Consider the following 26114-nt stretch of genomic DNA (forward strand, 5'->3'; position numbering starts at 1 on the left):
TTTTAAGATAGGTAAGGAATAATGTCCTAAATAGTTTATGTGATACTGTCAAAATAATTGTAGAAGGAAATATTTTATATAAGCTTTGTTCTTGAGTGCTTCAATATATTCAAGCATATATATGGTTGGATAAAATGTCTGTCTTAAAACAAAAGTCAGGTTCCCAAATTAACATTAAATGAGGTAATTAAGGGATGTCTTCCTAATGCACTGTCAAAGTAAGTTATGGGGGACAAAATGCACACGAAAAGTGGGAGTTTGGTACAAAAAAACAACTAACAATCACTTGATTTGACTAATTTGGACTGTTTCATATCAGCTTCCAATAAAAATTTTAATCGATTTTTGCACAATAAGAGGGATTTAGATTTTGTCTCCCCATCACCTACACTGAAAGTGCATTAGAGAGGGATATTTTAGTGGCTGGTATGAACAGGAGGAATGACTACAGCAAGAAAGAACAGTTTCACTGTTCATTTGAGTACCTGACTGCTGTTTTAACACTGGCTGGAAAAACTGTGAACCTGTCCTTTAGCTTTAATCTTGACAGGATGCGTATGAAGCTGTTATCAGCTGAATTCAGTGCCTGAGGGAGGTAATTTTGGGTCGATATGATTGAACTCAAGTTCCGTTAGTTGTCTTCATACAAAACTGCCAAGTCCTACTTTTTTACTAAGGATTTAGGACTATTCCCAAGACACTTTGCACATTTTTTACATATCAGCTCAGTTTACCCAGTAAATACTCTTGTGGAAATTTCTAGGAGAAGATGGAAATAACCTATTTTATACACAAATCTAAGGATATCTGATTGAAGCCTTGTCCTACATTGTCAGTTTTTATCTTGAAGCATAAAAGTGCCTTGTAGATTTTACACATCCTGAATGTGTGTCAATCCCCAATAAAAATGTATTTATATAGGGAGAAATGTTTTTATTCAACAGTACAATAAATGAATGCTTACAGTTTATCAGACAGTCATATGAGGATGACTAAAACAAGTATTTGAAGTATTTATGATATATATACAGATGGATAGATAACTAACATATGGGTCTTTTTTTTTTTTTTTTTAAACATGCAGGTTAGCGTCTTCCTCCTTATTGTGCTTACAGACTTCCACTTCCGGCTTCACTTAGGCGTGAAAATCATACTCTGACAACAGCATCCTTGTCCTTCATTCCAACAATTCACGTCTGCTTTGTCATTCATATCGTTTCAACAACTAGAAGCTGTCTACTAGGTTTGTATGAGGATGGTGCACGTTATGCATGATTCCTCCTTTTTTTTCTCTCTTTTGGTTAGCAGTTACATATGAGTTTGCTTACATTTTTAAAAATACAAAAATATATTACCTCTGTAGTTATTCAAGGAAAGCATTTGCACATGTAGTAGCAGTATCAGTATCTGTTACCTTCATTGTGACTTTGTTGTACCTCACACAAGTAACAAGGTCATTCCTATACATGAAATTCAAGTAAACATCATCAGGTCAAAAACAAAAAGTAGATATTTGAGGACCTCATGCATAATGCAATGTGAGAAACAGAAAACAACAATCAAGTACAAAGGGAAATGAAGCATCATTAGAGTTCTTCTGTGAAGTATATACTTATGGGGGTCTAGTTTTCTCAGTTTGAATGGGTCCGGCCCACTGCTCTGTATCCTGTACAGAAGCACATGCATTTCAGTGGGATCAGTTTCCTGAACATTTTGGAGTCCACGTACAGAAAACACAAAAATTGGACTTCGACAGACTTGAGTGTCCAGGAAACCTTCCCTGTGTGTGTGTGTGTGTGTGTGTGTGTGTGTGTGTGTGTGTGTGTGTGTGTGTGTGTGTGTGTGTGTGTGTGTGTGTGTGTGTGTGTGTGTGTGTGTGTGTGTGTGTCATTTGGTAAAGCTAGAACATTTACTGACCTCTTACGTATGCGTCTGTGCAGTGAGCAGACCTGCATAGACTGTTTTTCCACACATAAGGGCAACAATCATAGGAAAGAGGAGGGAAGAAGACACTTGGAAGATTTCAAAAAGCAAAAAACAAAATAAAAACAAATTCACTTCAGTTACTTTTCTTTACCTGGATCTGGGATCATATGGCAAAACGTGAGGAAAGAGTCTGTTTTAAATCATCTGTCATATGTGTGATCGAGAACAAGGAGACGGAAGCGAAACATCTTACAGATGGCTAGACTGAAGCTCCGAATAGAAACCTGGTAAAGGAGAAGCAAAAGGCAGAGTTTGAGGAGAAAAAAAAAAAGAAGGCGTTTCTCACAGTTCTTTTTCAACTTGCTGGGAAGAAGTAGACGTTACTGTTACAGTGCAGCATTGTGCATTTTCTTTCCTCCATGTACTGTCTGTACAAAGTTCACTGACACGCTTGTCTGCATGTCAGGGAGATGCATTTCTCTCTCTTTCTTAGACTTACTCTGACATCAACTCTTTTTTTGCAGTATACAGTACATATATTGAAGATCACAACTTGCATAGTGTAACAGCACAGCACACAAAAAGAATACTGCACATCCTCACTCTCTCGCCCCTCCCCTGCGCTTTTTTTTTTTTTTGCCTTTTCAAATAGAAATCAGCTGACTAACAAAGACCAATTCATAACATGTTACGCAGCTGGCCGTTTGAAAGGTTCTCCACAGTCCCATCTTTGCGCCAACTGCGTGGGCTGAATGACAGACGTGTGCCTCAACATCTGACGCAGAATAATACTGATAGACGAAACAAAACAAAAACAAATACTGCAGAGATCAGTGCTATGGGTACGCATGAGACTTGGAATAGTAGAGACTATATATTTTTTTCTTCTTTTTTTTTTATCAATAAGACTGCTGAGTAGTGGGGTTACACATCTATTACTTTGGCTCAGTAGAAAATAGACTCAAAAAGGAATATGTGCACACACGTATGCATACAAGTCTATGGATACACTGCTGTACAAAAGTGTCAATGTCAGTTATCTGGCGTGAATGATTTCTAAACTGAGAACTCATCATCTGTAGGCTACAAATAGTCATTATTTCGGTTGCAAAGTTTACGCTCCAAACCTATTAAATGCTAGTTAAGTGTTTTCAACAACACTTCCTCTGTCAGTCCTGTACTTAGAGTATTAATGATTATTTTTTATGATTGTAAAGGGGCAACCATGATTTAGTGGACACCCACCAGGCTTCTCAGTGTCATTCTCAGCTGATAAACACACCAGCCTGGCTGCGTGTGCTTACATCTCCGCCGTCTTCATTAGTTCACAATAGGTAGTGGAAATAGTTATACTCTTCTCTAGAAAGAAAGAAGAAAAAAAAAAGAAAAGCCCAGCTGTGCTCATGGTTTACCACTTCATGATGATGTTCCTTTCTTAATGCTGATGGTTGAAGATGTACTGAAAGGAATAAAAAAAAAATAAGGGAAAAAATATGTGTCTATACTTTGTTCACATGAAGAAGGCCAACTTTGTTGAGGTCCATTACACTTGTTCATTTCCTATGAAGGAGACAGATGAAATATAACTCCACCCCGCCTTCTTCAGTTCATAATGCAGGGAGAAGAAATTCAGACACCTGCAGAAACAGGAGCATTTAGGCATTATGTCCCTGATATAGGCTCTTCTTAGCACCGTTACTTTATGGTGCGCTGGCAGGTAATGTTTCAGTCACACGCTGGCAGAAATATTAACCAGGCCTTAGTGTGTATGGCAGAAAAACACTTTGCCATTATTTCTCAGTTCTCTTTTGGTTCGTAGTGTGCAGTTGTTGCCACAGTCAACCCTTCTGGTTGCCATTTCAGTTCATGGCGTGCTGGCGGATAGTGTGGAAGATCCAGTCCATTTTGGTAGTCCAGCCGCCGTGGTGAGCGTCGTTCATCTGCTTCATGAAGTAGTCCAGGGCCTCCTGCTCCGTCTTGTCCAGGGCCAGGGTCTTCCGAATGTAAGCGATGTCGTCGAACGACTGCAGCTCGGGCATTCCTGAGCCCAGCATCATGGAGAAAAGGTTGATGAAGAGGTTGGCGTGCTGCCTGATTGCCAAGTATGCCTTGTAACACATTTCCTGGAACCTGAGAGGCAGAATGAAAGAAAATTAACAAAAGGGGATGCAAGTGATGGAGAGTCTGATAATCTGCCACAAAGAACAAGTGAAAATTGTATCTAATAAAGCGTAAAAATTGATCAAATTCCAATTGTTTCAGCTCTTTTGTATTTTAAAAGTTTAAAAATGTTTGAGCACTGGTGTTACCTTTCAAACTCTCTTGTTTTTGTGCACTCTTGAGTTCCTTTGCTAATAACGATCAAGAAGTCTTGTGTGAGCACAAAGGGCACACGTTCTCTCTTGTACCCAAACTTTTTCTTTTTGTGGTCGAGGAAATGGCCAAAGTCTATGTGGAACAGCTGTGAAAAAAAAATCATAAAAAATAAATGACAGAACAATTTAACAAAGAGATACATAAAACACAGAAAGAATGTCAAAATATAATCTTTACCTGCCCGTCATCTTTGACCATGATGTTGCTATTGTGTCGGTCCCCTATGCCCAGGATAAACGTGGCTACACAGTAGCCTGCACATGACCGTGTGAACAGATCTATGGCCTGGTCATACCTAAAAAACCAAACAAAAGAAAACGCCCAAAATTTTCAAGAAAGGATTCAGTAACTATTCTCACACAAAAAAAATACGCAACAATTTTTTTTTGATACTAAGTCTACATATTATCTATAACGCAACTACTCCTTACAGAGGACCAGAAAAGCCCCATAAACAACTGTTTTTACTCACATCTCTCCCTTGTTCTTATCCTTGAGCCACTGGTGCAGTGTATGGCTGTTGAACTGCAGCGCCCCCTTTAGGCCTCCTTTACACTGAATCTGCATGATGGTGTGAGAGTTTCTCACCACCTCAATCAAACCCACACAGTCACCAATTGACAGACAACCATAAGGGAGCATCCTGTGAGAGGAAGGACACGAAACATAAAGAGAGGCAGAAAAAAAAAAGAGGACACAGATGAGAAACAAGTGTGTCACCCCCGCATTCTAATTTAATGGATTCTCTGTGCTCGACCACAGTAGTGATGGACTTTATAATAAATGACCTGAGGTGGCTGGCAGCGGCTGCCACTAATCTGCATGCAGGCACTGGAACATGAAAGGTATCCAGAGCCTGTTAATGTGTACCTGCATCCTTGCTGTCATGGTAAAGTGAGGAGCCTACCTGAGATCAAGGCCTTGGTTCTGCCAGATGTTCTCCATTATCCTAATGATCTGCAACGTCAGCATGTCCTGCCTCAGATCTGCGGAGGCACAGAGAGATAAGTAGGTGGGTGACAGTGAGGTGAATATCAGCTGCTTAGCTGCTCTTTGATCAACTACGTGATGCATTATGGAGCAGAGCTGTCAAAGTCAGTTTTGGTCACAGATGGTGCAGCAAAACGCTCAAACAGCTGCTGCGAAGTGTGATTCAAATAACGTGACTTGTTCCCTCTGAGTTCTGTGTAAAGAGCATAGATGAGGTTGTGTTTGTGGACCATGATATGCCCTACAGCCTCAGACTGAGTTATGCTGCATGCTCAACTGGAGCATTTTCAAGTCAGTTTGTGCAAGGATGGATAAACAGACAGGAGCAGTAAGAGAGATATAAAGGGGAAAAGAAGCTGAGACAGAACTCACCATCTCCATTTTTGAAGATGATTTCATTGTTCTGAAAGAGCAGCTCCGACATCATATCTGGGTTTTCCCAGTTAAGCCACAGAGGTCGCTTGGCTGATGACATCATCCTGCATTCCTCCAGGCTGAAACAGAGATGGGGATATGTTAATGAGAGGAAGAAAAATTGAAGAAAGGACTGTGAGTTCTCTGGAAATGTGACTGTGCTCAAAATAACATACATCATCCAGACTTGGTCATGTGGATTGCTGTTACTGTAAAAAGAGGGATGAGGTTGTTTCCTAAGAGTAGATTATATCCGTATATGTACTTCATCCACTCACCCAAGAGCCATTTTCTATTACATATGATGAGAAATAATCAATATTTTACCTTTAAAAGGGTAAAAGGCAAAGGCCGAGGAAATAAACAATAAATGACAGGTTCAGTTCAGGAGGAGCCAGAGTTAAGTAAGAAAGACTGCTGATGTACCGGAGATTTCCCAACTGATGTGCTGGATTCAGCGGGGAGGTGAAGCTCTGCAGTGCGTCCATGTAGTCAGGTCTTCTCATCTGCTCCACCAGAAACTTCATTTGAACCTTAGAGGAGAGAAATAAATGGATCAGTTAACAATAGATAGCTGGAGGAGTCAGTCATGTGGTAAATCTAAGTTTATTCAGCTTGCTGCTGCTATTCTTCACCAACTTACAGTATGAGGTAATGCTGCTTCATGGGGGGAGAGAGAAGCATCCTATGGTGGGAATGATGGATGACCACAGTTTGTGACATTACCACTTGAGAATAATCGATGAGTTTTCGAAACTGACTATGACTGATCTAAAAAGTATGTAGACCCTTTTGTGTGCTGTATAGATGAGCAGTGGTCATTTCAACATAAATTCAGCCAATAACTGATTTAATAATGTTGTGTTTGGATATCGTTGTGCTTCTTTACTAATTGTCCGTCAAACCAACACATCTGCGTTGACACTCATCACCAATATAACCAGCACAGTAGGTTGAGTCCAATCCATTCTAACCTATATTAACCAATCACTATACACCATATCAAATTTAACATTATGTACTTTGCTCAGCTTGTTCGGTAGCTAGCTAACACAGTTAAATAAAGATATTTTAATTTTGGATTACATTAAATAAGACACATTTAAAGAATTTTTCAATTCTTAAATATTCTCCTTTTTTTCTTTTTCAAGTGAAGCGTTGATCAGATCAGTCAGTAAACAGAAGGACTGATAATGAACTCAAGTTTAGTGAGAAGCAGCTCTGTTTCTGATCTGCATTAATTTGCTTTTGCTGCGGTTTTCTTTTAATGCAATCTCAACACTTCCTTTGACCATTTCACATTAAAGCAGCCCCAGACGTTCAGGGGGTATAAATCTTTTCACTTCCAGAGAATGCTTTAATTATTAAAAACAGCTACAGAAAGCACTGAAATTCATTCATTAACACAAACATAATAAAATCAATAAAAAGCTAACTGCACATGAAGACTACATTTCTGTTCAAAGTTGCTAAAGAGCAACTGATTCTGATGAGCGTTGTGCAAATGCTATAAATACTGTGTCGACAATATAATTAAGGGATCAGCAATTCACTGATTTTACATGGTTTATTTTTTACAATGGCTTTTGCTTGACCCCAGCTTTTGATAGAACAGCTTTCATTTGAGAATTTTCTTTATTCATATTTCGCCGTTACTCTATGAATTATGCATTCTGAAAAACTCTTATCCTTGTTTGGTTGAAATACATTTAACTGAACAAACTGCCCCAACTGTAGAACTCTACAACACAATATAATGACCTCTCTGTGGCCATTTGGTCCAGATGTCAACAAAATTAACCAAACAATTGAGCAGATCACCGTTCACAGCTGCCAGCAGTCAGTTTACCTTCTGTGCCTCATCTTTCTTCTCCTGTTTGAGGAGGTCAGTGAGATTGATGAGTTTCTCCATGGCCTCCACCTGCCGGCTCAGGTGCTTCAGGTACATGCCACAGGCTCGGCAGTACGACTCCAGCAGGAGGCCAAACCGTTGGCTAACTGTCTTGTTGTGCATCTCTGACCTGAACACATGTAAGGAGGGAAAAAAAGAAGTGGCTGTTGTCTCCTAATGGAAAATGTGCGCACACACACACACACACACACACACACACACACACACACACACACACACACACACACACACACACACACACACACACACACACACACACACACACACATAACATTGCCTGACATCAGCTTTTTTCAGAGAACAATTTAACATTTGAAGTCACATGCTAACATTTCCAATTTCCTGAAAGAGGTCCCTTTTAGATTAACTCACTTTAAATGCCAGAAGAAAAAATGTCCTATCCTCTGATTGGTTAATGCCTTTTTCAGCAGGAAGCGTGCAAGTGGATTATCAAGGTATTGCTCGTACTTCAGAACCTGGGCACAGAAACATAAAACATACAAATATCATGAAACACTACAGCAGTGAATCCACCTTCTATAGTATTATAATGATCAAGAGTCACACGGTTTACTTAACACATATTTACAACAACACACCTGAACCAGCTGAATGAGGTACTGTGAGAGTTTGTCATCAGTTAGGTATTTCTCAAGGCACTTTACGGCAAAGCCTCTGATCTTCGGATCGGGGAAGTTGCAATCCAGCAACTCCATGGCTTGTTCTGGCTTGATAGCAGGCCAGTCCTTCAGAAGGCAATACATCTAGGTGGAAAGAGAAAACATCCACTGACTACTAATACATATTTTTTGTATTCTTGCTATTTTAAACAATGCATACAGTGCACGAAACAGTGTGTTAGTATGCGCTATCCATGTAAAAATCAGCTGAGTTGCATTAGCACAACAAGTGAGCTAGGCAGAGGTATGCATTTTCTCAATGTAATGTCCTTCAAAAAAGAAAAGGCGTGTCAGCAGTAGAAACCTGAGCTCACCTGTGCAACCTCATCTCTGGAGTTCCACTTCACAGCTAAGAGGATCTTGGGAAGGATCTCTGGTATGTTGACACAGTAATGTCTGCAAGAGTGTGAGGAGAGAACAGGTATTTTTTTACATCTGGGTGACTATTGTGTAAAATTGTGATGAACGGAAAGGTTAAAATAGAATCATAAATGCAAAAAAAAGACCGTACACACACCCTCAAAAAACAATATAATGGTGAACCAGCGTACACACATTACCTGTGCCTCCATACAAAGTCTTTCTCCTGCTCAGTGATTTCAGACAACGGGTCCCTGTTACACACCTGGCGAAGCTGCTCATTGTCGCTGTCCGTGAAGGGGTTATCCCGGGCCACTCTGTTACTCTATTACACCACATAACACAGAGATTACTCAAATAAACTGAGCAACAGTATCACCACTACATGGCACTGCATGGGTGCAACAATGGCCCGAGTCACATAAAACTTGAGAACTACAACATAGCAGGCATGTAAAGTGATCAGCCATGAATGAAAATCAGATCTCCTGATGAAGCTGATAAGTGAAACAATACATGTAATAAAAGATGAAATATTATCTTACCAAACTGGTGTGGCAGTAATTAAAGCCAAGCTCTCTGGATATATTCCAGTTTGCATGGTCCTCAATGGTGGTCATATCAGGGAACTTGACTGGGCAACTGAAATGGTCAAACTCCAGCTCCAGACAAGGGGTTTCCTGCATGGCAGAAGGGGAAAGGTCATTCAAGGTGTTTACGGTAATCAATGACAGGCGCCTTTGAAGAAGCCTGATGTATCAATGAGTAATTAATTAAGTGGGATAAGAAGCTTGGTTGCTTAAATCGAGGCGGCTTAAATCCAGCTCTGAAACGCTGCCGGTTGGCACCAGCTCCATTAAAACTGGGTCATAAGGCTTAAAGGTCAGTCGCAGACACAAGCGTAATGCATATTTGAAAAGCTACAAGGGTCAAAGTTTGTTCACTGTTATTCTATCTTCTTAGTGTTTCGTGATAATACAGGCAACACGAAAATGCTGAGCCTTTCCATGTAACTGAGAGCAATCTGTTTTAACAGCTTGCGCATTTTAAATTCTGTTATAAATTTAACAATTCTGGTATGTACAGCTTTGTTTTTGTTTGCAATAATACATTTTGTAGTTAACTAATAAATAACGTGACAGAAAAGAGGACAGCCATGTCTATTTACATTTTAAATATTTCCACCAGACCAATATTTGCTCTGCAAAAAGAAAAAAAGAAAAAAAAGACAGTGCTCGAGGCACAAACAGAGAGTGAGCATTATGTTCATAGTGTCGACGTTTGCTGTTCACCTTGTTGGGGTTAGAGCCTGTGACGCCGATAGGGTTGAGCAGGTCTTCAAGGCCGTGAGGGACAGGCCATAGGTTGAGAGCCATCTTCCCAGCAACTAGTGTGTGGGTGTAGTCAAACAGGTTGATGTTGCCCCAGGCTAGAGGACAATGCTCCTACAGGAAAATACCAGTAAGATGATGCATATGAAAACGATTAGAAAGGCAACAGCTCGAGGCTATGGAACCGACAGGTGCAGTGCAGATCACAGGGAAGCTATTTAGTTCCCATGTCGACATTAACGGCCTTTGCTAACCACTTTGATTCAAACAGGATTAGACTTAAATGAGAATTAAAAATTCAAGTGTAACAGTTGAAGTTATAATTTTCCATGAAATCATAACCTGTTTATTATATTGGGTTTTTTTTTCCATCAATAGTGTCATTCCCTCACTAGATTCAAACTGTCTACCTACACACAAGGAATTCACAGGAAAATGTTGCATCTAATCCAGCCTAGCTGTTAAATGTACCTCTTTGATATCAACCTCATTGTTTATTGTTCACTTTCCCACGGCTGTATCACAGCTGTATTAAAGCCACTGGAACCCAAAATCCACAATAGCCTTCTAACAATGCATTTAGGATCTTATATACATAACATAACTAATAGGTTTTAGGAATTAGTTTCAATCCAAATTCAAAATATTGTCATTTAAGTTTTTGTAAACTCTGCTGTTATTGGGTTTGAATGGGCGTGGTTATGTCAGGTAATTTATTACAAAATTACACAATTAATTTTACAAACCAATTATAAATGACGTGGCATCGTATTGTCTCTTTGCCAGATGCCAGAGTTTCTGTGACACTGGTAGCGCGTTTGCATCTCAACCCAGTTAATTTTGTGATATTCTTCATTAGTGTGGTTGATTACCCGCTGTACATTAGTTTTGCTCAGGCATTCTTAGCTCTCTGCTTCTTTAAGCGACTTTATTGCAAGTCATGCAGTTGTTAAGATACTTTTGAGTTACTTTAGCTTATCAGTTAGCAAAGTCTTTCTTCTCTTTCCTGTTCCTGGTGTGTCTGATGTTTAGCTATTCCTCTGCCTCCTTAAGTTATAAGGGGACATGATCCATGTAGCATCATTATCATCTTTAAGGTGAGGCTCTGTGAGTTAGAAGCGCAGCTCTGCACCATAGAAACCCATCTACTGTAGTTAGCCAGTCCCCAGTTGCCGGTGAGGGTGACAATCAAAACGTCATCTGCAATGCGTACACAGTTTTTAGAAATGGCATTATTACTATATCAAGCCAAATTTCCAGAGGCTTAAAGTTACTGCAAATGCAACGTTTCCTACTGCTGCTGCTTCACATTAAAGTGTTCCAACTGGCAAAATACAGGGTGACTTTTAGTTTGTTTTAATAATGGAGAAAGTAGCAGTCACTGTGAGCAGTTAGACTGTGCTGCAGGCGACCGGCTTCACACCTATAACTCCTCAGCAAGACAACCAGCTTTATTGTGCCCTGCTGTTGTGTGAAAAACTACCTGCGCCGCATGCAGCATGAAATCAGATCGTGGTTGCTCATGGCAGATGGAAAAAGGGCCAACTAAATACAGACTTCTTTGTGAAAAACAATGAGTTTCATTGGTTGCACAGTAAACAGATGCACCAGTTAGTTGCTCTTCTGCTGTATGCCTGTAAGAGTAGCTGTTGGATGGGAACTGTAGTATTAAATGGCATATATTGTTACCACCAGTAAGCAAATTAACCAGGACTTAAATTTCTTAAATACGTTTAATGTGGTATTCATTTGCTAACCTCTTTTGCTCCCTTTCTCCCTTTCACGGAGCAGATGGAGAGGCAGAGTCGGGCCGCACGGGGGATGTCTGGAATGTACATGTCGTAGTTCAGCCACTCATTCCACCTGGAATATACAAAATTATTGTCGTAAAGCTGAGAGAAATCCCAGAGCAACATCACAGTATGTAACGCTATTCTTCACTGTGTGCTACCTGGGGTTCGAACAGGGCACACGCTGAGTGTTGACATTGTCACAGAGCTGCTCTCCACCGTGGTATATCCCAGTCCTGACGTAAATCTAATGCAGCAACAAGAACAACACATTTATTTATTAACGACTCCATCAGGCCAGGAAGAATAAATTTCACAGCTTTTCTGACTACATGAAGTAGAGGACAGCGTTAAACATCCTCTAATAATCTCCAAGGTACTCAAGATGTACAAGCCCATTAAAAGTGACATTACAGCCAGAATGTATTTTAGTCAGAGCAAAACAAGAAGTGAAATCAAAACAAGAAGAGGAAACCACATGATGTACTGCATATGTACCTTGTCAATGTCTCTGATGTTGACATTGACATAAGTGGCACACAGTATCCTGATCCTCAGCGTTCCGTTGATAGTCCATAGAGGCTTGGTGGCTGTTTCCCCATTCATGTAGGGCGTTGCTGTGGATATTCGCCTCGCATATGACGGCATGGTGAAGTTGTCTATGGGCAGCTGGGAATACAGGCTGTCTTTTGCCATTAGCATCAAGTTCGGCATCCGTCCCAGCATGATACAGCTGCGCACGTACTGTCGAGGACAGACAATGTGACATTTTGAAGCAGGAGTGAATGTGGCATTTTGAAGCGATTCGTGCTGTTTGACATTTTGGAGGAATTCATTATATTTCTACATTATCAACATATTGATTATTTGGTTACAAGACGGCAATAACCGGAACATTCAGCACATTGTTTTTATATATCTTGATGTTTATCGTTTATTCTTGAATCAGCACATTTTCCAGGCAGCATTCATGTAACTCTTAATTAATGTCGTGAATGCCAAACACATTCATAGTGGATGATAATTTGATGTGAAGGGAATCTCTTTCCCTCTAAGTACAAAAGCATCAGATGCAGCTAGTCTTAGATTAATTAGATTACCTTGTACTGACTCAGAGGGTATTTCTCCAGTAAGTACTCGTCACAGCCGCAGACTTTGAGGATGTACTTTCCTTGATACTCCTGCACACACATCTTTAACTGCTCCTGAGAGAGCAGCATGCTACGTGTCTTCTTACGGATGGCCTCGGCGATCACCTGCTCTGGCACGTAGTCATGGTTGATCTTCAGGGTATACTTCTGTTTGTCATTGCTGGGTGACACAATAACCCATATGACCACGATGATTTGACCTGAGGGAAAGAAGATTAAATTGATCAAAAATGTGAACGTTCGCAAAACATATTTCGGATATAAGAAAATAAATATAATAAAGAGTAAAATGCCTTACCTTTATCTAGCTTGTTATAGATGTGCCTGGGAAGCTCTACTGAAGATTCTACATTGGGAGGATAGACGTACAAAGCTCTACTGTGGGGACCGTTACTGTCTCTGAGGTCCACAGCTTCTTTGCAAACGTTCAAAATGTTTCTTCTGAAGTCCTGTACTTCTGGGTCTTTCACCAACTCAAACTCACATATCGGCATGCCAATAGCAAAACCTACAAGGAACAACAAATGCCCATACCCCAAATACCCCAAAATGTTTTTTAGACATGTAAAAAAAAAGTTGGCATTTGCCTCATCATAATACAATGCAACACATAACACAATACTAATTAAAAGGTAACAGTAGTCCCCTCATTGTGAGTAATGATGACAATCCCAATTCCCATTAGCAATCTTCCAGCAGTTATAGATCGTATGGGGTACATCTCAAATCTCTTTAAAAAGGTCCAGTATGTAAGACTGAGTGGCATCTAGAGATAAAGTTGCAGATTGCAACCAACAGAACACCCCTCTAACAAGCATGTAGGGGAACCAATGTTGGCCATGAAAGTCACGAAAAAAGTGAAAGTCCCTCTTTAGTGCCAATGTTTTGTTTGTCTGTTCTGGGTTACTGTAGAAATATGGTGGGCTCCGTAGAAGAGGACCCACTCCCTATTTAGATATAAAGAGCTAATTCTAAGGTACTGAAAACACATCGATTCTTATTTTGAGATATTTATTCACTAATCAAAATACTTATGAACATTATATTCAATTTCTGCCAAGCTAGTTCTGTTGGATGCCACTTAATTCTACACATTGCACCTTTAAACAAGAGGTTGTTTCATAACTGCATAAGGAATCAAAAACCATACCTATCTCTCTATTGAGAATTTTCTCTTCTCTGTTGCCTACTGGCTCAATGACTTTGAGGAAGGCCTGGAAGAGCCTAAGATCACACAACCTCCTGGTCTCATCGTAAAATTCTTCCCGCTCTGCCTCCTGGGTGACACTGACAAAGATGTAAGAGCTCTCCTCCTGCAGCAGATGGTGAAGAGGGTACTTCCTGGCCTCTTTGAAAAGCTCATGCTTGACTGTGATCAGTGTGGCCTCCCGGAGGCACTCCAACGTGAGAATCATGCCATTTGGCAGAAGGCAGTCCACAAGGATGCTAGGGGGCATCAAGTGCATCCCCCATAGTTCTCCTGAGGACGGCCTGGGAGGCATGGTTGTGCCAGCAAATCCGCTCTTTTCAGAGCCTGCTAATTATGTGATGAGCAATGTCAACCAACTGGGAGAAAGAAGGAAACAGAGAATTATATAAGAAGCACTGACCTGTGAACAATCATGCAAAACGCTTGTGGTAAATATTTGACTTCAGCCATGATGGAGTTGCATAGGAATAGCATATAAAGATGCTAAATAAACACTACATAAGAGTATTCCACTTCAAAATGGGGTGAAAAACATTTGATAAACAGTCTGCTGTCAAAAGACAGCCTATAAGGGAACACTGTATGTTGTTCCCATATGATTTGACTCACCTTAGTTATTAGTTATACTAAAAGTGACGAAAACACATTAATAACATATACACCTACTGTGTATGGTATCGTTTATAATAACTGAAAAGGTTAGTGCGTTTTCTTCTCATCAATGTGACAACTAACCTGACGTTTACATCATCTTGGATGTCAACACAAAACAAAACCCCTTCACTTTTGCATGTCAGTGATAAAATAGCTCACGGTCACTGAAAAACAGAAGCAATGAACTGATAAATGTCCAGTGATGACGAATGAAATTACTTCAACAATATTGTATAAACAAACTTATTAGCAAACTAGCTCTACCCCCTCACATTACTTAGCGTTAGGTGCGACTAACGCTGTTGAGATTGAGCTTTTCAACCCAGGTTTGACTGTCACCTCGACTAGTTTGTGTTGTGCTACTCGGTGAGTTAACGCTAGCTGTTAGGTGTTGTTTCTTAGCTGGCTAGCGGGCTAACCGTGCTAGCCAAGTTCACTAAACAGACCAATGTCATTTGTCATCAAGTACGTCTGTAGCAATAACAGGGGTGTAACACGGCCGTTTTGTCGTGTGAATAATTGGGTAGTTGTTTTGGTTAACAACAAGAGTTAATAACAAAAGACGAGAAAAAAACAAATATGAAGCTACCTGGGTCAGAGCTAACGCCAACCGGTTAGCCGCGGAGCTAGTCAGCCAGCACAATCATTAGCAGCGGCTAGCTGAGTAAATCCCATTCGTGAAGTCTCAACCAGCGGTGCTAGCTCTAACGTTAGTCCATCCAAACAGTGATACTGACTGGTAGGGACAGTCCAGCTTCTGTGGAAAGACCCCCCCTAATTCCCGGTGAAGTTGTCAATATGTAGGGGTGGAATAAGTCTATGATACTTCATGATGGTCTTCATCATGCTCTCCCGAAAATGAACCGCACAGTTTGAGTAGCACGCTAGCTCCGCACAGCTAACTTAGCTCTGTCGAGTGCTGCTGCTAAGCGGCTCATCGATATGGACCGCCCTCGCGCACACACACACACACACAGAGAGAGAGAGAGAGAGAGAGAGAGAGAGAGAGAGGTACTTTAGTTACACAGTGCTTGTCATGAGATGAGACTGCGGGAAACCGCTTGGTGACTGTTTTCTTCAATAGGAGATGAAATGCCTTGTAGTTGTTGTTGTTGATGATGTTGTGTTGCTACGGACAGTCATATCAGCACATCCCAAAATAAAGTTATTTCTCCAGCATGTGCGTGAGTGGGGCCACCAGGGGAAACGAGGATTTAAGTATTTAGGGGTATGATTCATATATATATATTTCATTTTTTAATTTACTGTCATCATCGACATTGTGTTCTAATTGCTTAATATCTCTATACGTAATATTTCAGTGATAGGCAGAACAATTAGAAACATAACATAGTGTATGTTAAGGCCCCTGTTTTGACTGACTAAATGATGCACATCTGTCCTCTTGTACAAACAAAGCCTTTCTCCAAAAGGCATAGTCATCATCAGCACCACTGTTGTGCATCACAGTGTTTTGACGTGAAGTTTGGAAGCAGAGGAAAAGTTTCTGAGCCCCTTTTTATCTTCTTGGCAGAAGTTCAATATGTGCTCTGACTGAATCCTAGTGCAAGAATATCCTGGAGAGATAATCATTTATTACAGCTGTGCAGCCATAGTGTGTGTGTTCTCATAGACACATTGCTTAGTGCCACTTCAAAATCCCCACAATGGGAGCATCAGAAGTGCTGATTTTATTCGTGAGATAACCTCAAGGAGGTGTTGTGTTGAAGAGTAAACTTATGACCTTGGAATCTGGAAGAAAAAAAAGTTTGACTTGATAAGCATAGTTAAGATGTTTCAAATGTAAATCTGCAAGTAGCAGACTTACAGGAAGACTGCATATTTCAAATGCATACATAGATGTTAAGTTTGTATGAGTTCATTGTGGTTGGTGAAATAAATGTGTGAATATGTGCACCTCATGTTCAGACTTCATTTTTTTAATCAGACCAACTGCTTATTATTTGGTCGCTGGGATAAAAAATAAATAAGCATCACTATTCAGAAAACAGTCACATATATGGAAATCACAAAAAAAGGGTAAGTTTGAGAAAGTGCTTGGAAATTATTTGTCAGCATAAACAACCACAAACAGGAAAAGAATTTGGACTGAAAGCAATGTTTTTCTCTGTCTGTTTGGATTGTACGTTGGTAGCAGTTGGTGTTGTCATATATATGTCATATGTGACATAGCAAGCACATGCTCATAATATGCCATATTTAAAACTTACAGGCAGGAAAAACTTCCTTGTAAACAAGTCCTGGAAACATTTTACAATGCTCTAACACCATGCAAAATCCAGTCACAGTTTTCCTTGTAACAGCCAGTTGTCTTGACAGTTTCCACCTTGGAACATTCAGTTCATTTTTATAAACAGTCACATCCTCGATCCAGGGTGAAAGTCAGCTGTTCGAAATGTCTCCACCGAAGAGGAAAGTTTACAAGAGGTCACAGCAAGTCATTTGGTTAAAACAATCCCTTTCATGTTGTGTGTCCATCACCAAACCGCCATATGCTTTTCTTTGTCAGCTGCTGCACATATTTCACCTCTTGATCTTCCCTATCTCTTCACACAGCCTGGAGAGGTACTGCGTGAGCTTAACCATCACTATGATGAGGGCCCCTCCTGTGAGCATGCAGGAGGGCCACAGCAGCGAGTGGAAGACGACGCTGTGGTCGTACAGCCTGGTCAGGAGAACGGTCTCCTGCTGCTCACTGGGGTCGTAGTAACAGAGGACCTGCTGATTCACCTTCAGGCGATCAGAGATATTCATGATCATGGCATGCATGGCGACGCTGTCCTTCTGGCACCTGGGCATATAGAAACACTGCAAGGATAGGATTGAAGGACACTGAGGTTATCTATATGGGTCAATCAAGCAGTCATACTTTTTGTCTTGTTGATGGGGTGAAGTTTTTTTCATCTCACAACAAAGAGTACATCAACCTTCATGTATCATCTCTCTGACATTTTCAACTTGACCCGGAAAAAATGCAAATCCTATCAACTTACATTTTCTCAATTGGAAATCTACAACAAGGCCAACATCTGACAGCCGTTGTCAACATTTGAAACAGTCCAGTAATTCCCAGTATTTTCCCTCTGGCACTGTACTCACTTCAGAGCTGGCGTCCTGGGTCTCTTCATTGTGAGATAAACGGCTGACACGGCCGGTGTTATTGACGCTCACGTAGACCTGCAGACAGGGGTATTTGGAGACTCTCCAGCAGTCTGACCCACAGTTGTAGGAACAGTTCATGTCTGCTGTGACCGTAGAGTTGAGAACAACACACACACCCTCCTCTGTCCACACGCTGTTTTGACATTTAAATGAAAACCCAATTTAATGCAAAAAATAAAAGGCATAAAAACAGTTTGGGGTTCTCATAGTATGAAATCAACTAAGCTTGGGGTATAATTTTCTCCTGAAAATCTGCTTGTGGATTTTTTTGGGGAGGGGGGTTGTTGCAATTTTCAGGTTGAGAAAGCAGTGAAACAGTTTGTCAACAAGCATATCTGATGAATAAAACATACCTCTGACAGGAATATCAAAGTTAACACTTTCACAAGGCTTTACACAAAAAGGCAATTCTAACAGCAGGCCTGTACCTGTCTGCGTAGGAGCGTAATATGGTGATTCCCAGGACAAAGTACATCATGACAGAGGAGAGGATCATTCCGAGACCCAGGAAAATGGCCCGATCTTCACCAGGCTTTAGAGCTGTCACTGTCTTCTTCTTGTCCAATATATCTACCTCACGGAATTTCTTGTAGATCGATCTGATGATGGAAGAACAGATGAAGAAGATTCATGTCATGACTTAGAAGCCACAGTGAAAATACTATAATATTATGAGGTGAAGATAAAAGTGTTAAATAGGTGAAACAGTTTCCCCCCATAGGCCACAGGAGCCTTATTCCTCCTCTGCAGCATTTTAAGCCAATGTTTACCTCCTTTCATTTCCTCCGCCTGATCCAGCCTTATTTTTGGCCCCTGCCACGAAGAACATCTTTCCTGATGATCCCCGTCCTCCTTTCCTTGCCGAGGCAGAACGGAAAGACTGTTGAAAAGACCTGTGAGGAATTATAGACAATTTTGTATTTAGCTGTCCTGTGGGATGACAGTTAAGTTTGTAACACTGAAATACACTGTTCACTAACAGAAATCCCAAGTCACTGCTTAGAGAACAAGGCAATTTAGTAAGAAAAGTAAACTACAAATCATACTGTACCTTTGGTGCATATTTGCTGTCAAACTCTGAAATTACGTGCAGTTTTGTAGAAAAATAGCGAGTATATGCTTCTCCTAATAACCCTGCCAACTGCAGTTCCTCATTATCAGTATATTATGATGTGTTGGGGGCAGGAAGCACCCCTGATATAGTGGACTACCTGGTCCCAACCACCAGGTAAACATGTCATTTTGAACACAAAGCACCTCTACAAAAAGGTAAACAAGATGACAGATTGCCACGGATGAAAGGTGTTAATGCTGATGAGGCGCTGCATGAAAAACCTACCCGCTGTATCCTGAACTCTTCTGCTGTCAACACAAAGTCATTGCTTCCTCTCTTGGCACAACAACAACACCTTGCATGTACCGCCTCTCTCTCTCTGCGGGTCCTGCCATTTGGAGGAAACACAGCGTTGAAAGCTACACATGCAGCTTCAGTCCCATAAATAACATTAGCCTTAATTCAGATGCAAATGAATGGACAACTAAGACATTATGAGTTATTAGTTCTGGGTTGATTGAGTATTAGCGTTGAGGTGAGGGTCGATGCAATACCACTCTCGAGATTGCCAGGCATTTATTTAAAAATGTCATTAAGAACAAATGTATTTACACAGGCACGTCAGTAGTTCTGCACGGTCGTATTGTTAATTCTGTTAAAAATCTAAAAATGTGCCAAAAATACTCAAGTTAACAATCAAATCCTATTGTTTATTTTCCCTGCCTCAGATGCAGAATAATCAGCACAGAATGGATCATTCAGTCTGCTAACATGTGAGCAAAATAAGCAGGCTTGTTTTCATTTTTGCGGGGGATAAAAAAAACCTAGCCTTGAGTGCTGGGAGCAGAATAGTTAGAAAACAAGCCAACAAGTTCCTGTTAGATGAGTAATTTCCTCGTTGTATTACATTCCCAGCTGCTTAGGGGAAATGTTGCTGAGAGTCAACCCCAGTGTGACACAAGACATCTGAAGGAAATCATAAAATGTTATCTACGTGTGTGCCTTCCTCGAAACATTCCATACTATTTTACATGCCCACCCCCCCCAAAGAGTCACACTTACATGAATTTTATGCTCTGTCTTACAACTTTTCTCCTCCGTATCAGCATGCTGACCATTGCCTCCTGAGTGCCTCAAGTTCCACACATAACTGTATTGATTTCAGCTAAACATGGACACACACACACACAAACACACACACACACACTTTAAAAATGACCACCTTTTACTCCTTGTGCCAACGTTAGAGGTGAGCTAAAGCTTTTAAAGGCTTTTGAAAGCGGCTCATTTGTTGGAAGCTGTGCCTCATGCGCCACAGAGGCTGGACTTACAGCGGCAGGTGACTTCCTACCTAATAACTTATAAGGAATGACTGGTGACGCTCACCGTAATGAAATACGGGTCCAGCAGTCTTGGCTGACCTTGCAGGCCCTTACAAGTTGGCTCCAAATTAGGTAAACCAACTTAAAACATCCAAGAAAAAAGCTCAAAATGTGATATAGACATTTTCCATACTTGGTATGTTCCATTTTAAAATTGGTGTTACCACAGTGTTTGTAGTCATTTTCTCACACAATAGCAATTTTCTCAGTTATCAAAGCTTTTTGAAATTTGATCCCCTTGAGGGAATGAAAAGCATGTAAATTTTGCCTGAAAATCTGAAAGTACAAAGTAAGTACAATAACTAAACAGATTTTTTGTGGAGTGGTTCTCTGAATGTCCAATTGTCTGAGCATTTTGAAAGATGTATTTTAAATGTATTTGCCTCTTCACTCACATCATCACTGCTTATTTAAAAAGCTACTGAGTCCTCAGTGTTGCCACCTGAAGCAGTGGATTGGAGTGAGACAGTCTTTGTGTATCTGAGGAGATGCTCCGAGTCCCGGCAGCGTGTGAAACTGCTTATACCGGCAGGAACGGACTGTTCGGATTTTCCTATTATCAGTTTAATGAACAACATATCCTGAGCCAGAGGCAGATAAGATCAGCCGGCCTCCCTGTATATTTTTTATGGGTGTGTCCTTGGTTCATATTTCTTCCAGCTGCCTCTCTCCCATGTTGAAAGCTTGAGTGAATGAGTGATGAGGCAAAATGGCATGTGGCAGACTGCATAATTGTAGAGCAGGTGCATCTGTATTTGTTTTGTATTTCATTATTTTATTTCTGAGATCATTAAAGTGAAATAAATGGAACAAATAGAAACTAGTTTTAGGTTGAATTGGTTTCTTTATGTGTCAGATCATCTTTGATCCTGCAGATTTTGATTTACTATGTGTTTACTTCCACTGTGGCATTCAAAGCGTGGCCTGCTTTCAACACGCTCTTTGATGGAGAATGTCTCAGGATGTATTTTTTGCCTTGTCCTTCCAGTGATTATTGCTTCCCTGTCAGGTGCCTGAGTGTTTGCTGCCTTTCAAAAGTCATGTACAGCACCCCACAGGGCGGTAAACACTTACCTGAAGTGCGATAAACTAGCAGCTGGATCGCGTGAACAGTGTGAGACACAATAAACTGCATTTCTCAATAAGAACATTGTACATGCCATTAACATTATTGTACACAATGCAATGTCAAAACCCATTCATCTATTCATGAATGAATTAAATGGATTTTACAGATGTTTACTGCCCCATTGGTCCTCAAACAGTCACGTGTCTGTTCCTATCAGTGATGAAAAAATCACCCAATTGAGATTCGTCAGGGAACCTCTGAATAAAATGTTTTAATTTGCAGTAGTCTTGTGCATTTTTTAGCTACCCACATAGCTAAATCAGAACCCTTATAAATCAATTTCACATGTATGAGACCAGTAAGATTTAAAATCCTTTGTACTGGCAGCTAAGTGCTGTGTGTTGAGCCTCTCTCGTGTGCTGGATCATTTTTAACCACATGGTCTGATATCTGTGTCCAGTCTCAGTGTTCCTCGCTGGTGCCTGTAATAATCTCTTTCTTTGCACGTCCAAATGGTAATAAGCCCCAGCTTTTGTGTATGACTAACATGTACTAAGTTGAAATAGCAGTGATAATATGTCCAATCTGTGAGGTCCTACCTCTTGTCGCTGGGGCTGTTATGATAATCCAGACTTTTGGCTACAACTGTCAGCAGTGGCTCTCCAACATGGTCTGGGCTCCCGGGGACAGCAGCTGGCTACCTCTTATTTAAACTCTTACCCCCAAGTGAACAGGATGCCTGCCATACCTGTGTACGTAATATGAGTTCCCTGTACAATGCAGTCAGGCTTAAAATGAGATGGTCCCAGCACAATGAATCTCCAGTGTACCTCCAAATAACTGACTATGAAGGGCTCCCATGTGGTCCCATTGCTATGTCTGTTGCAGGCACTGCTGCACATCCATAGAGTAATTCAGGGCCACTTATTTTAAAAAACACCTCTGCCTTTTCATGTCACAAATGTACAGGAGTTTATGTATAGGCAGCTTGAAAGAAACTGCTTCAGAACACCATGACTATACAACTGTGCCACATTTCACCACAAGGTGTCTCTGCAACCTCAGAAACTGGAGAAAGAGAAATTAAAGGTGTGGGTGTTACCTCCTCTAGAGGTCAATCTGATTAAAAGCAACAACTCACATGGAAAGCTTGAATATTTTGTGGTGAATGCTTTCTTTAGGTAGAAAGATAAATATATATTTGTGAAATGTGGTGGGAATCACCTCGGGAAGGCTAATTTGATCAAAGCATTGGCCATAAATCTATTTTGTTATATCTTTTTTTGTTTAAGGATGCACATTTTGTAGATGATCTAGAGCAAATGAATACACTAAATGTTGTTGTTGGCAGTGCCCATGGTTCCCCTGAGACTGGACATCTTCTCACATGGTCGGGGTCAGAAAAACAGATGTCATTTTGAACCATGACAAAAATATATATAACGTGACACATTTTGCGAGCAAAATTAATCTAAAGAGGTAATACATTGTTTTGTGATGAACAATGAAATCCTCTCTGTAGGCAGGATAGTTCTGGTCTGACCAGCTGGGGGATTTTCCCTCGCAGACCCCAGCTGATGAGCCATCTTGGCTGCAGTCATTACTCATTCCCCTTGGTGTGCGTGTGATTATGAAAGTCTGTCCCTCATTGCAGATCAGATTGTGTAAGGAGGTTCACACTGTTCATCACTTTACTTCCTGTGAGCCCCATCCAGCTGCTGAGCAGAGAGTCCAGAACATAAGAAGACTATTTCCCTGAAGAACGCCAGACCTCCATCCGGCCTCTTAGTTCAGATTCGTCCCCCTTCAATTATACCCAAATTAAGCCTTGAAAAAAAAAAAGAAAAAACATTCCCTTTGCATACAGTAAGACAGCAGGAAAACATGCACAATTATAACAGGATGAGGAGAAAAAAGACTCAAGGGCACATGGAAAGGCATTAGTATTTATTTGAGGTTAGGCCTAAACATAGCTACAAAGAGGTGCAGACTGTCTTCGAATGCCACATTTGGAGGTGAAACGATGTTGGAGATGATGGAGGGGGGGATGAAAGGCGATTCTGCTTCTTTGTTTTTCTCCGGATCTAAAAATAGCTCTTGCTGAGCAGGCAAGTAAAGCAGAGATGCAGTCCCTTTTCTTTGCTCCATTTTCCTCTTTTTTTCTGCCGCTCGCCTTCTCAACGCATCCTGTTAATGATGCATGTGATATGAATTTTAAGTCAGACATGTTAACACTTATTAGATCAGGCTGGTCTTGTCCAATATGAATTGATGTTATAATGAATTACATATCAGGGAGAGTTATTAATATGTATGTGGCGGCTGAGTGCAGTGTCACCAGTGCTGCTGTTTATCAGTCTGCTGAAAGATATAATTGAGTGGAAGGTTGGGACTGTCCATTGTGCATATCTCTCATCATGCCTCTGATCTTTCATTAGATGCATCTGTACCCTCAATAAGGAAAATACAAATCATCAGCCTGTTAGAGTTTGTATTCTGTGCACTTGCAACAGAGAATCCCAAGCAGGCATTACATATTCTGATGATGTTAAAAAGTTAAAGAAGTTAAAGAGTTAAAAAAAAGAATCACTGATATCCTGTTAATATTGATATCATGACATCTTTTCTGAGAAAATTAGGCATTGCCTCAAAGATTTTACACCACCTATCCAGATCTCAGATGTAGCCTCTACAGTAATCTCCAGGTCATTTTATTTCTTCTTCTTTACACACAAACAACAAACAACAAACACACGAAAATGAATAGGCAATGCTGCTGTTGCTAAGGCAGTTGATAAAGCTCGCTGCCACTTGTGTGGCTGTATCCAAGCAATTACACAATGCCAACAGGTCCAGCACATATTTATCAGTGTTGCTGCTGTGCTTGCATCCCTAGCAACCTTGTGTTATTGTCCTGCAGATTAGTTCCCCACCTCCACACAGATATCATACTGCTGTACTCCTTCCAGTCTCACATTTATGGAAGGAAACTGTGCTGATCAGCACAAACTTCACTTAAGATTTAGGAATTTAGGCTGAGATGTATTTTCTATTCATGTATGGCAGTAGTATGTGCATGTACTGTAAGTGTATGTAAAAAGGGATGAGTAGGATTTTCAGTCACACAGAAGAGGTGAGTCAATTCACAATATTTGCCCCTAGAGTGAATCATAAATTGTGTAAAAGCCTGGCATCAGAAAGGAGGAATTCGCCTCGCATTTCTTTTCTGGCAGCCAAAACTCCCTCACACAGTGGGAGCGATGGAGCACATATTTCAGTTTCTCCTGGCTTGAGGAGAAAGAAGCGAGGCAGAATGAAGGAAATCACTCTTAATTGAATTAATAGAGGCAAACAGCAATAAAACTGAAGCCGCTTTTGCAGTATTTTGTTTGAAGTAGAAGCCTATCAAAATCCAAACCATATAAGTGCTGATGTTTGTGCCATCAAGACCATCCTCCCAGTTTTTGTTCTGTGTGAAGAGATTATAATTCATTGCAAGACCCCATCACTCATCCATATTTGTGATTTTGTGGCACAGGATATTAGACAGGGAGGTCTCTGGTGGATGAGTTGCAAGGATGTTGACAAAGGGCCAGATGAGCACGGAAATAATTGAGTGGGTGTATCAAACAGCTCAGGGCCTGGGAGGTAGCAAAGAAAAAAAATATGTGGACTGCAGCTCCTGCTACAGTCAAATCCATCACTCAGCAACACTGTGTGTAGACTAGATCATAGAGCGGATATACAAACAAATTTGAACCTTTTCGACTTTTACTATCTGATTGCATGCAAATACTGTACTTCTGCCTTATTATCAATGTTGACTTAGAGTAAGAGGATATGCAAAGCCATGTTTTTGCAATGATACGTTATTTGTTGCACGTAATTACACACCGCTGTTGTAGTTGTTCTTTCGTTTTCTTGTGTTTGTGAAGATGTGAAGATGCAAAGATGATTAGAGATAAAGGAAGGATGTTGTAAGTGCATCTGTACTCCCAGCAGAGATTCTTACATTTGTGGTAAAAAAAAAAAAAAACTGCAACAAAGGATGTACTGAATATGCTGCACAGTTGCTTTGGTTGTACAACTAATGTAATGATCCCCGATTCAGCATTTCATGGTATGTCATCATCTCACATAGGAAAGGCAGAGGCAGCCAATTACATGGAGGGCAGTCACTGATCGCATGTGCACAAGTTATATTGTGGTAGAGAGTACATCGTATTGAATCATGAAGGTCAGCACCCAATTTTTGGTCAAGGTGAATAACTGATATTTCATGAATATTTAATTATCTGGGTACAGTTTGAATATCTTCACACAATCATCTTCATTGGGGGCATTGGGAAAATTAATATGATTATGGATTATCTATCGAGGTATTAAAAAAAAAAAAAAAAATTAAAAATCTGTGTAAAACACAGATTGCAATGATGATGTAAGCTTGTTGTTGACTTTCCCAGTCTGAATGACTGAGCAAAGGATAGGGGGGTGGGGTGTCATTAATCCATGGCTAGTAGTGACCAGACAAGCAAAAATGAGGTGTAGTGGGGGATGGGCGAGCACTCTGTTGTTATGACTGGTCCTTGGCTGCGGGACAAACTTCCAGAGGCCTCGGTATTTTTTTCCTTT

At 40.6% G+C, this 26114-nt stretch overlaps 2 protein-coding genes across 2 annotated transcripts; both read right to left on the reverse strand.

The window, feature by feature from the left end:
- Positions 1-1780: 1780 nt before the first annotated feature.
- LOC133990437 (phosphatidylinositol 4,5-bisphosphate 3-kinase catalytic subunit alpha isoform) lies at positions 1781-15629 on the reverse strand. The gene is made up of 21 exons (XM_062428752.1): positions 15384-15629; positions 14081-14496; positions 13229-13438; positions 12880-13130; positions 12278-12523; positions 11941-12026; positions 11747-11852; positions 9951-10103; positions 9204-9338; positions 8859-8983; positions 8613-8694; positions 8218-8382; positions 7991-8094; positions 7556-7727; positions 6133-6239; positions 5665-5786; positions 5210-5288; positions 4775-4945; positions 4480-4597; positions 4236-4387; positions 1781-4056 (listed from the first exon to the last, which is right to left on the reverse strand). The coding sequence occupies exons 2-21, from the start codon at positions 14430-14432 to the stop codon at positions 3786-3788; spliced, it is 3207 nt and encodes a 1068-aa protein (XP_062284736.1). The 5' UTR covers positions 14433-14496; positions 15384-15629; the 3' UTR covers positions 1781-3785.
- Positions 15630-17338: 1709 nt separating this feature from the next.
- Positions 17339-19039, reverse strand: kcnmb2a (potassium large conductance calcium-activated channel, subfamily M, beta member 2a). The gene is made up of 5 exons (XM_062429181.1): positions 19029-19039; positions 18748-18870; positions 18406-18576; positions 17915-18110; positions 17339-17623 (listed from the first exon to the last, which is right to left on the reverse strand). Exons 1-5 carry the CDS (start codon positions 19037-19039, stop codon positions 17339-17341), a joined length of 786 nt encoding a protein of 261 aa, XP_062285165.1.
- Between the last annotated feature and the right edge of the window lie 7075 nt (positions 19040-26114).

This window comes from Scomber scombrus, chromosome 11 (assembly GCF_963691925.1).
Source record: "Scomber scombrus chromosome 11, fScoSco1.1, whole genome shotgun sequence".
In the NCBI taxonomy this organism is placed as follows: domain Eukaryota; kingdom Metazoa; phylum Chordata; class Actinopteri; order Scombriformes; family Scombridae; genus Scomber; species Scomber scombrus.